The sequence below is a fragment of the Botrytis sinoallii genome (assembly GCF_014898435.1).
Source record: "Botrytis sinoallii strain Bc 23 chromosome Unknown BSIN_006, whole genome shotgun sequence".
NCBI classification, from domain to species: Eukaryota; Fungi; Ascomycota; class Leotiomycetes; order Helotiales; family Sclerotiniaceae; genus Botrytis; species Botrytis sinoallii.
In genome coordinates, this window is record NW_024066033.1 from 1,091,645 (window position 1) to 1,106,952 (window position 15,308).

Consider the following 15,308-nt stretch of genomic DNA (forward strand, 5'->3'; position numbering starts at 1 on the left):
ATACTATTAACTAGATTCTTATTCTCTAAGGCCAAAACTCGTGAAATCTATGTCTGCTGGGCTATAGAGCTATCTGCTCTGGATATTACTATTGAATATATTGAGGGATCTCATAACAAGATTGCAGATACCCTTTCCCATACTATTTTCCCCAATCCGAATTACAAGTTGGATTCACTTTTAGACTCCCTCAGCTCATTCCAGGAGAACAACGAAAACCCTAAATAGATTTGGAAAGATGGAATTGGTGATTACAAAGAACTCCTTTGCTTGTGTGAAACCGAACGACTTCAAGTCATTGTAGACTACAATATACTACAATCTTTCGGAGATAATCTGGATATTGCAATATTAGATTAACTTATGATTGTTACTAATAATATTTCTTTTAAACCAGTTTCAAGCAAGTACGAGGACGATTCGTGGTATTACAATATATTTAATTATGTTTTTATTAATATATTTCCTGATAGGATTTCTATTTTTGAAAAAGTGTTTTTTCTATATTATACTAAGGATTTTTTCTTATTCGAAAGCAAACTTTTTTATATATTCTATAAAGTTGATAAATATTGTATATAAAGATATAAGGTATCTGATATCCTATTATATATATATAATCAAGAAGAACACTTCGCTATAGAATTGATTATTAAAAAGCTTAGAAACTATTATTAACCTTATCTAGTTTCAGATATCAAGCAGTACATTTTAGATTGTTTGAAGTACGCCAAGCATAATATTCGATAATGTATTTTTCACTTAATATCTTTTAAGATTGATTATTCACTTATTCTTATCGAATTTGATTTTATAGAACCATTCCTATTTATATCAGTCAACAAAGCTCAGATTCTAAATATAACTTGGCTTGTAGTATAGAAACTAATAAATATAGAACTTATTATTGAAAATATAGATTATAACAATAGTATATTCGATAAAGAAGGATATCTCAATTTCATTTATATTTTACTAATTATCGATTATTTCTTTCATTATATTTGAGCATTCCCGATAATTGGTATTACAGGAGTAAAGACTATTAGATGTTTAGACTGGCTTTTTAATACAATTGGAATCCTTATTAGAGGAATATACAATCCCGATATATATTTTGAAAACAAGATTCTATATAGTTTTTCTAAAAAATCCGGTATACTCCTTATTTCTATAGCTGTCGGAGCGAAAAAGTTGTCCGGAATAGCCGAAAAAGGAAACGATTTATTTCAAAGAATACTTAAAAAGATCGAATCTAATATTACTAATTGATTATTTGAGATTCAAGTTAATATTAATTTTTTCAATATACAAAAGATATTTCATTTAGATCATTCCCTTTACAAAATTATATTTGGCTTTTAATTAGTTGATTCTTTAGAAATCGAATATTCTTTTTATAAATAAAAGGAAATATAGAATTACCTTCTTATTATTAAGAATATTAATAAGGAGTTCCTTTCTGAAATATATTATACTAAAGTTTTCAAATTCATACACAACCGGGAGCTAATCAGATAGAAAGCTTTAGAATAATCTAACTGAAAGAAAGCTGTTAATAAGAAAAAATACAATATAGGTATATAAGGTAATTTTATATATCAATCAGAAAATATAATAATATTATATAACAACACCTCAGCTAAAAAGAAACTACACTTTTCCTATTGTGATCCCTTTATCATCATCGGTTTTGTAAGAGATTATTAGAAATCCTATAAATTGTAACAAATCAATAGAAAAGCTATTCGCAAATCGTTTTATATCAACCATTTAAAGTCTTTCAAGCCTCGAATCGAATATCTACACATACCATTCAAGAACGATATACCGGAATATCAGAATCTACAAGCTAGTATTTATAAATCCACTCTTCCATCTAATCTACAAAAAGGAATTGATGTATAACAAACTATATCACCTGTCTTATAGAATTGGTTTTTTCTCTTTTCCTCTCTTAGAAAAAGATAGAATCTACACTCTAACTTTGCTTAAAATAAGCAAAGTTACACCAAAATAGTAAACTACAAATACTCTAACTACCAATTCAGCGAATTCTACTATCCATTTAATTTAAACATAATAATAAGCTAGCATATAGATAGATTCCTATAATGATTGTTGATTGATCAACAGAACAAGAGGACTAAGTATACTATATAGCCATTATAGTATATATAAAAGGAATACAGAAATAGGACTTATTTTAGTTTAACTAGAGTATATATGCAAAGGTGTATATCTTGTAGGATTGGTCTAGAAAGCAGGTTAAACGCATTAGGCGTATTATGTAATCATCTTGATTAATATAGTCAACTGGATTGTACATAGCTTTTAAGAGAATATGCACTACACTTAATACCAATAAATCTATCTATTCTACACGTCTTTTCTACTCCCTATCACGAGTTTCGGTTAGAATCTGCAAATGAATTGTTTTGTTAAATTACTACTATCCTGTGCTAATCTTGTTAATTTGATGTCATACTCGTGATGCTTTTCTTTAACATGACGATCCTACGACGGATGTCCGTGAATGCTTTTCAAGACAATACCACAAGAGTTTCCCCCCTGTTATGAGATTATATATATCGGTCAGTAATTCTTTATTAATGTAACATATCATAAACAAAAACACTCAACTCTTGAACACACACTATTTCGAAATGTCTCTAATTACGAACAATGAGGCAGCATGGATCCCCACAGAGAAAGGCCAAATAAAAGTAGGACCAGGACCAACACCTAGCCCCAGAGATAATGAAGTAGTCATTGAAGTAGCCTACGCAGCTGTCAACCCGACTGACTGGAAGGTCTGTTGATCTATTGATTCCCATCTCTTCCGTCCAATTAACATTAATTCGTTCCCTTAATAGATGCAAGACATCGCCTATTTCAGCATGCCCTATCCCTGGATCTTCGGTGCCGACGTCTCTGGCACCATTGTCCAACTTGGATCTGGCGTAGACCGTTTCAAGATTGGACAACGGGTGATAGGTCAATGCGATAGAATTCTCACACGAATTGTCAAAACACTGCGTTCCAAAGCTATGCTACCTGCAGCGAGATTCTCGTTTCTGTGGTTCCGGATGACATTCCACTCGCAAGTGCAGCAGTCCTTCTTCTTGCTACTTCCACAGCTGCTGCAGAACTTTTCAAAATCTTAGGAATGCCGCTTCCGGTGCTGGATCCAAAGCCGGTGGGAAAGACGATTTTGATCTGGGGTGGAAGTTCAAGTTGTGGTGCCTCGGCAATCCAGTAAGCGGATCTATTTTTATTGTGCTATTGAGTAACTGATACCAAATTTTGAAGATTGGCAAAAGCAGCAGGTTACACTGTTGTTACCACTGCCAGCATCCAAAACCACGACTTCGTGAAAAGTATTGGCGCAACCCATGCTTTTGACTATAAATCACCCACAGTTATACAAGACATCCTGGCGATTCTTCAAACAGGCGATGCCGTATTCGACTGCATCGCTCAAACTAACACGCAACACGCTTGTGCTGAAATCGCTCATAAAATTGGTGCCAGCAAGTTTGCTGCTGTGTTACCACCTGTACCAAATGAGTATAATGTTGAGCCTGTTATGGGTATGTTTTATCTTTTACATTTCTAGATCTTCTTGAACTGACCTCATCCTTTAGTAAATGGTTTAGATGTAGGACTTGTAGATTTCGATATCGGGGATGCAGTATGGCGGAAATACGTACCGGAGGCATTGGCCAAGGGAAAGTACTTGGCCAAGCCAGACCCGGAAGTTCTTGAGGGCGGATTGGGAAGAGTGCAGGATGGGATTGATCTTCTTAGGAATGGCGTGTCGGCTAAGAAAGTTGTTATAGAGATTAGGAAGCAGACATGATGTTTGGATATTTCATTCTTGAGTTCACCGAGCAGCTTATCTCTTTCACTTTTGTCTTCTATAATTCTTTCAATATTTCAAATCATAACTAAATTAAAGGTATCGCGTTCAATATCATACATTGTATATTCATAAACTCAAAATTCAAAACGTCATTCACAATTCCTCCTCATGTACATTTATTCCTGCCTTCTTTTCCACATCCTTTTGTTCATCCACAATCTCTCCTGTCTTTTCTTCATAGTCTAAGAAAAGCCTGTCCGCAAAAGGGAATAAGGTCTTTCTTCTGGGAGCCGGCTTAATGTGCGCCATTCTCCAAATATTACCAGTAACATTCCTTCCCAAGGTCTCCACCACGGGTGTAAGAACGGGTAACGATGCAAACAAAGTTCCGTAGCAAACTATCGCCGTAATCAAGGCAACAGACCAATATGGAAGGGAGGTATTAGCAGCCAAGTGTACACATACTGTGCTACCTAGCGACCACCAAATCAAACCATGGATAAGGTAGATGGTGAAGATATGGGGGAAGAGCATCAACCAAAGTTTCATGGACAAGAAACATTGAACGAAGTAACAATTCTCGATGACGAATTGAAGACCGACGGCAAATATTATTCCATTGAAACGAGGGTTGAAATATTCCGGATATCCCGCGTTCGCTGTTTGGGCGATTGGAAGACCGCTCTCGGGATCCGGATGAATACCTCGTTCTACGATAGGTAAGGAGAAACCTGTCCATGCAGTGATTAAATCGTTTGATAGTGCGGCAATGGCTAGCATGAAACCAACAACGATTCCGGTCCAGAGGACAAAAGCGTGGTCTTTGAACCACTTTTTGTACTTGAAGGTGACGTCTAGATCGGTGTAAAGGACTCCAAACCAGAAAAATGTGCCCCAACTTTGAGCATACCAATGGTTGATAATACAGAATACATAGTAGCACATACGTTTCCAAGGTGTTTTGATCTCTCTAACCACGATGCATCCCAAAAGTGTGATCCAAGAACCTTCAATTTGAACCGGGATGGTCCACAAAACACCCGTGCAGTAGTTGTAGGTGATCAGTGGCGCTGCATTAGGAAGCAAGTACACCAGCTCAAGGATTTCAGAGATGTAATGAGCGAAATCTGTATATGCCACAGCATAGGGCCATGTTGTCCAACTGATACTGGGGAGGTATTCTAGATACGTGAGAGCTCCCACATCTATCAAAAAGTACTCAAGCATAGCACACGCCGCGATCGGAATCATGACACGGAACGTTCTTCCCGTCGTCTTCTCGGCTATGCTTCCAAGATCACCGGTACGTAGATAACGACTGATAAGGAAGCGAGTGGATGTAATGAAGAAAAGTCCAAGAAGAATTTGATTGAGGAGATATGATCCAATGGTCTTTCGAATCATGATCTCATAGCTATAGTGCTCAAGGGCACCGACCATACCCATTGCTGGCGAAAATGTGAATATAAAATGAATCAGAGTCACCAAAAGGGTTGCGATCGATATAAGCCCTGCCAAATAATCAATTCGCTTGGTGGGTGCCGTCCGAGCGTTGATGGGTGCAGCTGGGAAAGCAATTGGAGCTGGAACTTCTGAAGCAGTATGATTGGGGGGTGCTGGTCTAGAATTCTCAGTTTCATTACCTTTGGTGATATCTGGCATCAAACAGTCCTTCTTTTCTGATGTTTCTGCTGGATTTGCACTATAGATGAACGAATTATGCGGAGTATCACCGTCTAAATTTGGTCGGCCGTCTTTGCCGAAGAACAACGAACTTTGGGGCGTTATAGCCATCGAATCTTTGGGGGTATCGTTGAAACTGTAGAGTCTATTCTGTGAAGTTGACGGCGATATAGGATCGTTTAAAGTAAACCCACTCATGTTTGAGGTAGAATGCTGCCGAGATGCCGCGAATGGACTATTGTTCGACACACGTGTGGTTTCTTGATTGACCATATCTTTGAGGGTGAGTGTTGAAGATCCAGGCGTGAAGCCAGCCCTCGTTATTTCGAGATCATCTTTCGGATTTTTCAGATCCATAGAAGAAGCTCTCGTGGACATTGTTGGAGTCGTATCCGATGACGAGAGAGATTTGGAGTTGGAAATTTGGGGTGGAAGACGGTAACAACTATGTACTTTTGGTTCCTTGGGAGTCTTGGAGTCCTTCGTCGGCCATCTCTGAAAAGTGACGTTGCAAAGTAACAGCACAGTCAGAGCAACAGAACAGGAAAGGCAAATGTAAGCAAAAGTTCGGACCCCACTCTCATGGTGTGTGGCCTTCCATCTTGTGATAGAGTCCACCCCGAATGCAGTGTAACCACGTAATGAAGTATCGTCCATCAAGCATGCATCTGTGACCGCGCATCTCGTATCAAATTCTTCGTGCTGCTCCTTTGTCATAATTGACGAGTTGAAAAATGATCGGGTCCATCCGAGGTTGGCTGTGGTGTTTCTCGTGGGCGGTCCAGCCGTGAAATATGAATCACCATTCGACCAAAGCTTGAACAATAGAGGCGATGGAGTGATCGGAAACCTTTTGCTGCTTATATTTTTGGTTGATACTGAGCGAGCTAGAACATTCCCGATATAGAATTGCACAGTATCTTTGGTCCAATCCATGCGAACTTCAGTGAAGTCCCAAGGATTAATTTCTGGACTGTAGGTGGCATTGTTGGTCAATGTACTGAAATTGAGCCCGTATACACGATTTGGAAACTCGTCTGCAAGCAAAGTATTGATCCACGCATCTGTAGGCTTTTGAGCGTTCAAACTGTTGATCTGGATATTTTGTGTCTCGTTGTACTTAAGAAGCATTGACATGCCGGTACCTCCAGTCCAAGCTTGAGCTGGACGAATGGTCGATCTGAAAGAACCATATTGAATGTCAGATCTTAAAGTTCTGATCGCGCCACCTTTGACGAGATGTTCAGAGGTTGGTGGGTTGATTGTAAATTCCAACGATGACGAGTTTCTGATGCCAGTAGATGTCGAGTTTGTGATCTGGACATTGGACGGATCGGCACCTGAACGGTACTGTGCATTCCAGCTCTTCTCGTACTTGTTTTCATATTCTTGATTCTGGAATACCTCAGACGGGAATGCGGTCGTTTCGTTGAAGTAAACAATCAAGAAGTCGGTAAATAAGTTCTCTGTCGCCGGATCATAATAACCACAAGAGCAATTTGAAGTTGAATCTGCTCCGACGTTTGTTATTAGACTCAGGGCGAAACCGACGAAGCAAAGAGTAAGATAACGCATCCTGATCAAAGGATGGAGAATGAAAAACGAAGAATCAGGATAGAAGAGGATGCCGACCTGTAATGATTCTTTGAAATAATGCAAGAACTCTACGCACTTTTCATCTTGATAACAGGGCTGTTGATAAGACCAATCAGCTTGTCTAGATCGAGACGTTCATTCTGCAGGGAGCTCCCAAAGTGAACAAACTAGTACATGGAACTACCAGTACGTTTCTTGAGCATTCGGGCTGATCAATGGATCACAATTAGTCTTGAATTTAGTATATTAAAAATGACGGCAAGCACCAAGTCCGCTGTTTATCCTCTGAGTGGCCAAGGCCTGCATGCAGATCCCAGAAGCACGTCCTATCCAGCACTTGGGTACACGTTCCAAGTCAGTAGTCAGCTGATTCAGCTCAAAAGCTCCACAACGCATGAAGTTTTTCTTTATTTTCGAACTAGTCTGGTTTTCTGGAGTTTTATTGCTTTGGTTTGCGCTGCGACGGTATTGACTTGCTTCTCCAGATTCGCAAAGATCTTCAGCAGCAGAAACTTCGGCTTTATGTCATCTTTCAATGTATATCCTCTTCCCCTTTACTCATGCTGCCAGAAAGTATACGACTCCACCGCTAAGAAAACCATGTTAGTCCTTTTGTGGTTTACCATCTTGTGGTATGTGCATCTAGCTTCTGAGTTGCATACTTTCTAGCAGCACAAGTACCAGTACAACACATTGAAATGAGCTGGTCGCCTTGGAATCTGAGATTCGCCTTCGTGGATATTTTTAATCTATGGTAGCGGTCGATCCAGTGCTTCTTTTTTAATTTTCATGCGTGAGATCTATTCATGTCGAGTTTCAGCATGTATGCTTATTCTAAAGCCACATATGCCAGGACAGCATCGAGATTCGAAGATGCCGGGATTGATACCATGGAAACTCGTGGACATCCACTTTCAGGGGCAGCAGGGATTGAGAATCTAGAGGGACGATTGTGGATTCATACATGGTGATGTGGGATATATTGGGGGCAGGAAGACGCAAAAGTTGGAAAATGAAATCACATTGCAATCGATTTTCACCGCCTTCTGAAAGTGGATTAGCTTAATCACGACGGACAAACTCTCTTGGCGCGTTGCGGCTCCTTTACTTACCGATGAACTTATCTATACTTTTTCCTACTCCCACGCTCAAAGCCACGCGTTATGTTATCGTCAAAATATTCATCTGACAATATCCCTCATTCAGAAGGTAGAATTCGATGGTCTTTACGAATTCGATGAGTCGCCCATTTACACCACACGGGGTCGGACATTCGGTGATTGTTCTCATAGGAACAGCTCAGCATCACGGTGGGCCTTGGATGAAAGATCTACATCTACCCATGCCTTGCGATTACAGGATTGGAAATCTTCAAAGTTGAAGTCCACTTCTCTAATACATACAATCATGGGGCAGTATTTCTTGGCATTAGTCTCTTCGAAAGAAAACGTGTGTGCATGCAACGCTCCGAGAGTGTCACGCTGCTGGAGTCTAGAGGGTAGACCGCGCCGTCAGCGGATGCTGATCTTGCTTATTTTATGCCTCTATGTTCGTCGCAAATTTGATAAGGTGCTATCACTGTTACCGCATGAATTGCCTGAGCTGGCCCATCTTATCTCTTAGTCAAGTTGACAAGGAGCTAAGTCAACTTTTAATACCGGAAAGGCTAGTGCGAAGCTGTAGCTTAGGCTCAAGCTGATGGCATCTGTATCTTGCCATTATGTTATTATGTTATATCCAATCCTTGGACGCTCCTATGTAGAGACCCTCGAAGTCGTAAACCCACTTTACTACCTTTATTGATTCTTTGATCTACCTTCTTACTCCTGGTAGTATCTCTGTCCGTTCTTTTCTATAACTTCACAAAGTACCAGCCATTGCATCTACTGTCTACTTACCTCACTTCGACAAAATGGGGGCCTTCGACAACGGAACGCTTGCAATTGAAGAACTTCCAACATACAGCAGCCCTCCACCTTTCACCCCCGAGCGTGATGGCTCTCCAAGCTCATCTATGAGCAGGACATGCAAAGATGCGCTTGTGACCATTCACGATGCTCCAACACAATCCAGCATTGACGAAAAACAGAATGTCCGGTTCTCTGTTCAAGATGAACTTGCGACTTCCCCAAGTTGCGCACAAGATACTAAAGCACCAACCTCTATCTCCATCCGCAATACTTTTGGAAGATGCTCGAATTTTATACACGACTGGACGCCTTTTCTGCTTGTCAGCTCCTATTTTGTTTCATCTATCTTTGCATATATGCTCTTTCCCACAAAACTCTTAGAGGTTTTCTGGTTCATATATAATTTCACAAATTTCATCATTGCTGCGTCTACAGCACTAGAAGCATTTATGAGCATGGAACCATGTCGAGAGGCTCGTCTTACTGTTACGAAAGCCGCCGCAAAGGGCTGGAAGTTCCCTACACCAGATGATGACCTATTGATCGTGGACATTGTCATTGTCGCATATCTTCCAAATGAACAAGACATCATAATGGATCGAATAAACTATGCGTGTCAGAAGTTGGAGTATCCAGTTGACAAAATTCGCATAAATTTTGTTTACAACACACCTTCTCCAATTCAACCTCTCGAGGAAGAAATGTGGGAAGCGACCGCCAAATATCCGCAGCTTCGAATCATCAAGGTTGAAGGCTCTACATCGAAAGCTGACAACCTCAATTACTATCTCAGTCTAGATACCGGCTCTGATATCACTGCTATATATGACTGTGACCACTACATACATCCCCATAGCCCTCGATGGGCCATTGAACGTTTCATCAAGGAGAAAGGGAAGATTGATATCGTGCAAGGCCGATGCATCGTTTTCAACACAGGTGCTTCGTTTCTCACTAGTCTCATCAGCATAGAATTTGACAAGATTTACGCCGTCTCACATCCTGGAAGGGCAACCATCTGGGGTTTTGGTCTATTCACAGGATCCAATGGATACTGGAGAACATCACTTCTTCGAGACGTAAAGATGGACGAGAACATGCTCACTGAAGACATTGACTCTGCTCTTCGAACTGTGGGCCGAGGATGTAATATTGTTCACGATCTAAATGTTGTGTCATATGAATTGGCACCTACAACTTTTGGAGCGTTCTGGAAACAGCGTCTGAGATGGGCACAAGGATGGGCGCAGTAAGTTTCTATTTCCCCAAAATCGTTTTCTTGATCGGCGATGCTGACTCCTGCAACAGGGCAAGCTTGAAACATTCAATTTTGACCTTCAATCGAGCCAAGGAAGGAAAGAGAATCTTCACAACACGATTTGGACTGCTCAATCTGTTACTCATTCGTGAGCTTAGTTATTACTTGGTTACCCAATTTGCTTGCTTGGTAGCAAGCTTCATTTTTCTCAATTTCCCCTTGACTCCAGCAGCGTTCTGGAAGACTGTTTTCTTCCAATATCCAGTTTCTGAGTGGTTCTTTTTCGTTAGGTAAGTTTCCATACCCACTCATTGATTTCATTACTAATTTGATCAACAGCATTTTCTGTTTGATTGGCACTCTCTGGGTCACCAATCAAGTTAAATCTGAGTTTGCGTCACGATGGATGATTATCAAGTTCTCGATTGCCTATCCATTTTATCTGCTATTTTTGGCCACCATAGGTCTTTATGGACATGCCCGGCAGTTGACTAAATATTCGTCTTGGAACCCTACTGCGAGAACGTAGACGATGTGAATAACTTTATGAATTTGTATATACATTTTAATTGGAGAGTTTCTGGACGGCACTTAGGGAGGAAAATTTAGAACATAGAGATGCATAGGCTTCGATGCCTGCTAAAAGTTTATATTATATTGCCAATCTGCTTATCAAAACTTTGAGTGTGCTATTGCTGTCTTTGCCGCCGGAATTTCTGTTTCTTTAAAATCTTGTGAAATGCTTCACGTGCCAAGATGTTTCCGCGTACATACCCCTAATGTTATTGACTACAAGCAATCATTGTAAGGGCGATGAGGTGATAAGATAATTTGGATATAACTCCTCCATCCTACAGAAATCAGTGGAACTTGGAACTTGGTAGCAACGACATGGATATTGATAGCGAACTTTCCCATATTCATTTCCCATCCTGTTTATGTGAGTCTAAGCTTAATGTTTAAGGCCTAGTCGTCACAGTTTGAAAAGGTTTTTCTTTTCGATATTAAATGATCGACATAACCGGCTATCATATATCCGTGTTCCCTGCAATCTTCATTAAATCCGAAAAACATCATTTTCACTAAATTCTCACATACCACTATTCTAAAAATGAATCTGCCGTTCGAAGATAAGATAACATGCGAGTGACGAAAATACCATGTGCGCGAAAAAGAAAGAATACCCCAAGATGTGTACTCCTTTCCCCATCCCACATGAAAAAGAAAAATCAAGATCTTGAATCTAAAGATTCACACGAACACACAGGACCTTTTAGTTTACTATACATTTCTAAGAATAGTCTTTTGGAGATCATATTGATACTACCACATAGGATCAAAATCTCGGCGCGTTGACTTAAATGTACAGTTGAGTTGTTGTGTGTACATCAATATACCTTCTAGACTTGACAGACTGAGATAACCTTCACCGTACACTGTCACAAATGTGATTCATGGGGAAAGTCACCTTACCCACCAGCCAGAGTAAGTGATTGGAGGAATTCTTACGTGAGTAGGCCCTTTCCAAATTTTGCTTTAGTTTGATTGGAGATCATGCCAAATCCGGCGACCCACGCGAGCTATCCCACAATACACTTTTTCACGTTTCTGATAGCGTATCTCAGCTTGTCCAGTTTGGACGGCAGATGTCAAGAGGTTCCCTAAAGGGATTCGGGGACCACCTCTGGAGTATCGAACAAAGTATCATTCAAAGCGGATGGCGTGCTAAACCAGGGAGTTATCACTAATCCTGATCAAAATCAATAAAATACTGCCGTATATCAACCTATACTTTTGGAAACTTTCAGGAAGATTAGAATTTTCCTTTATCAGAAACGTAATTCCGACTCTCAGACGGTGATATCACATATAAATGATGTTTGATATAAGTCGGATACCCCACTTTCTGGTCACCCCCCTTTTGGGCCACTTTTTATATCAAAATTAGAGTTTTTAATTTTCTTATTTATGGATAGAATTTATTGAAAATTTAAATATATTTAATTTAGATCGATTTAAGCTTATTTTGAGATTTTCAGATTTTCAGGATTTTTTTATATTGATATCTAAAGCTTTAAAATATCGATTTTCAAATTTGTATAGAAATCTTATATAAATTTGAAACTTTATAAAACCTTTAATAACTTTCTAATAAAAATTGCTAAAAATAGATTATAAAAATTTTATTATAAATTTATAGTATATTTAATCTAATAAATTTAGAAAAATAGAAAATTGCTTATAAATAAATATTTAAAGAGATATTTTCAAAATAATGAGGATTATTTATATTACTTTAAATTTATTATATATAATATCTTTATATTTGTTAATTTCTTTGAATCTTTTTTGAATTTCTATTTAGATTTAAGTTTAAACTTTTCAAATAGATATATAGTTTTCTTTTAATAATTATTATTAAAAAATTATTAAAGATTTTATAAAATTTCTAAATTTGTATATAATTCCTATACAAATTAAAAAATCAATATTTTAAAAGTTTCAAATCTCAATATAAAAAAATCCTAAAAATCTAAAAACTTTAGAATAAGCTTAAATTGATTTAAATTATATATATATAAATTTTTATCAATTATATTATATATTGATAAAGATATTAATAGACTAAAAAAGTGATTTTTGGTATAAAAGGGTAGCCCAAAATAGAGGTGGCCAGAAAGTAGGGTACCCAACTTATGCAATAGCTTTATCTGATTCGAAATTTCCGGATGTTTGACATCCATTCACCGGATAACCTCCCGGCTCTCGACCCCATGGGCGCTGTTTCGCAGCAGCATTACTCGTGCGCCAAAATTTAGCCACATATGCAACGCCCAAATGTGATTTGAGGAACTGACAGCCTCACGTCAGGGTCTGCCATGCGGTGTGCAGGAAGTCCCTGGAAGCTGGGTGGATCCAGTGCCGGGGCTAGCGGCGCTAAGCTTTGGTCTATCCGGCGTCAGGTATCCACTAGGCCGAGATAGCTATAGTGGAGTGGCAGAATCCAAAAAGACCTTGACATCTTCAAGAAGTGGAGTGGCAGAATCCAAAAGGATATCGATATCTTGAAGATCGTGATAATGCACTTCAACAGAAAATTTCTGTTACTCTATGCCCTCGGAACTATACCGTTAGGTCTCTCTTTTAGAACAAACGTGGAGGAATGTCTCATCATGACACGGCACGGCATCACCAAAGTGGCAGCTGCAAAGTTGATACTGCCAACGCAAAATATTGATGGGTAGACGTCACAAAAAGACGGAAAAAAAAGTGCTGAGAAGGACCGAGGGGATCGGCAAGTGTGAAGAGCAAGTCTTGGTATCGAAGTCCGGTGAGGCTGATGAATTCTCTGGAGACATAATTCCCCATATCCACATCAAAGTGCAAGAGATCTTTAATATCCCTCTCCATCCAAAATCTGGGATAGTTCGACGGCGAAATTGGTATTCGATATGGCTTTCGCCCAATTAACACCTGTGAAGGAGTTCTACCAAGAGCCTACCCTTCACCAGATTCCTTCCCAGTCTCACTTTGTCGGTCTCAGAGGATTTCTAGTTATTCAATCTTTTCTATGGACATTTCTGAATACCCTCGTTCCCACAGCCGTCACCGGTACCCCCAATTCCGATGGCCCTGTATATCAGGAGATGCTCCGAAAGGTAGTCTCCGTTCTCTTCTGGAATGAATCTCTGATCTATTCAGCATTCATTCTCATCTCTGCGCGCACAATCTGCACACCATTCCTTAACAAACCCTCGCATGATTTCGTCGCATCGTCATCTTTCCGCCGAGGCTTACGTCTCTGGTTCCCTTCTGCATTTTCCCTCGCAATCATATACATCGTTTTCACCTGCATTGGAACATCCTATATCGATGAATTCAAAACCGCTACGAACAATACCACCATCGATACTCCCTACATGATCCCGAACGCTCTTGCATACTTTAACTCTGTCTTCATTCTCTTCTGGACGAATAAGAAATTCGACCTCCAAGCAGCAAACTATGCTTTTCCCTCGCAAACTCTTTGGGTTATCTCCGTCCTCTTCCAACAAAGCTATACGGTCTACATGACGATGGTCATTATTCCCTATGTGCGAAAGTCATGGAGAGTCAAGGCTTTCATTGGATTCATTGCTACCGCATGGTGGGTTGATAGCTGGGCTTGGTATTCAATTACTGGTCTTTTGTTGGCTGATATGAGTATCAACATGAATTTCCAAATGCGTGCCCGTGCGGGAATTCCGCTGGGAACTTGGAGAGGCAGAAAGTGGAGAATGCCCGTCTGGCCATTGTATACCATTCTTACCTTGGCAGGTTTGATCATGATGTATATTTGGGCCGCATGGAGACCCCAAGATGTTTACAAGGAGGTCAGAATCCATACCGGCGAGTACTCGACTGGTGGATTAAATGATGTGGTCATGGAGCCCGGCACTCCGATGGCCAGAGATGATAATTATCTATTCTTGCTTGGAACCTTCCTGATCTTGGAGACTTGGAGTTTCCCACAAGCGGTGTTCCGTAATCCATTCCTAATGTATTTGGGTAGACGGTCCCTCAGTAAGTCTCATTCACTATTTTCTCTCTGTGGCGCCAAAGCTAACAATCAATAGGTTGGTTTCTTGTCCAAAGCATCATCATTTACTCCGTGGGCATTAAAATCTTCACCCATCTCACAGAAACAAGAAACGCATCATTTGAAGCAGCAACCACAGCTTGTTTCTTTGTATGCTTGTTGACGGTCATTCCAAGCGCGGAAATATTCTATCGATTGATAGATTTCCCTTCTCAAGCATTTGCTAGAGTCACTTTTGACTGGATTAGAAAGTAGATGAAAGAGATAGTTTCCCATTTATGTTTTTGTAGATAGAGCTAGACGTTTTTATGTATTATGTATCATATACCATGTATAGTATGATTCGGTTATATCCCTTAGTGTTTTGGACCCTGTGAAAGATCATTTATTGTTGCAGAGTATTTTGCATGTTAAAAG

At 39.6% G+C, this 15,308-nt stretch overlaps 4 protein-coding genes across 4 annotated transcripts; 3 read left to right on the forward strand and 1 right to left on the reverse strand.

Annotated features, from left to right (window-relative positions):
• Positions 1–2,666: 2,666 nt before the first annotated feature.
• Positions 2,667–3,862, forward strand: EAF02_004100 (uncharacterized protein; the record flags this gene model as incomplete). Its single annotated transcript, XM_038900148.1, has 5 exons — positions 2,667–2,813; positions 2,877–2,990; positions 3,011–3,258; positions 3,313–3,593; positions 3,648–3,862. The coding sequence occupies 5 exons, from the start codon at positions 2,667–2,669 to the stop codon at positions 3,860–3,862; spliced, it is 1,005 nt and encodes a 334-aa protein (XP_038759855.1).
• Positions 3,863–4,018: 156 nt separating this feature from the next.
• EAF02_004101 (uncharacterized protein) lies at positions 4,019–7,123 on the reverse strand (the record flags this gene model as incomplete). The annotated part of the gene is made up of 1 exon (XM_038900149.1): positions 4,019–7,123. The coding sequence occupies one exon, from the start codon at positions 7,121–7,123 to the stop codon at positions 4,019–4,021; it is 3,105 nt and encodes a 1,034-aa protein (XP_038759856.1).
• A 1,933-nt stretch (positions 7,124–9,056) lies between these two features.
• Positions 9,057–10,841, forward strand: EAF02_004102 (uncharacterized protein; the record flags this gene model as incomplete). Its single annotated transcript, XM_038900150.1, has 3 exons — positions 9,057–10,303; positions 10,363–10,602; positions 10,652–10,841. 3 exons carry the CDS (start codon positions 9,057–9,059, stop codon positions 10,839–10,841), a joined length of 1,677 nt encoding a protein of 558 aa, XP_038759857.1.
• A 2,923-nt stretch (positions 10,842–13,764) lies between these two features.
• On the forward strand, positions 13,765–15,146 carry EAF02_004103 (uncharacterized protein; the record flags this gene model as incomplete). Its single annotated transcript, XM_038900151.1, has 2 exons — positions 13,765–14,875; positions 14,929–15,146. 2 exons carry the CDS (start codon positions 13,765–13,767, stop codon positions 15,144–15,146), a joined length of 1,329 nt encoding a protein of 442 aa, XP_038759858.1.
• Between the last annotated feature and the right edge of the window lie 162 nt (positions 15,147–15,308).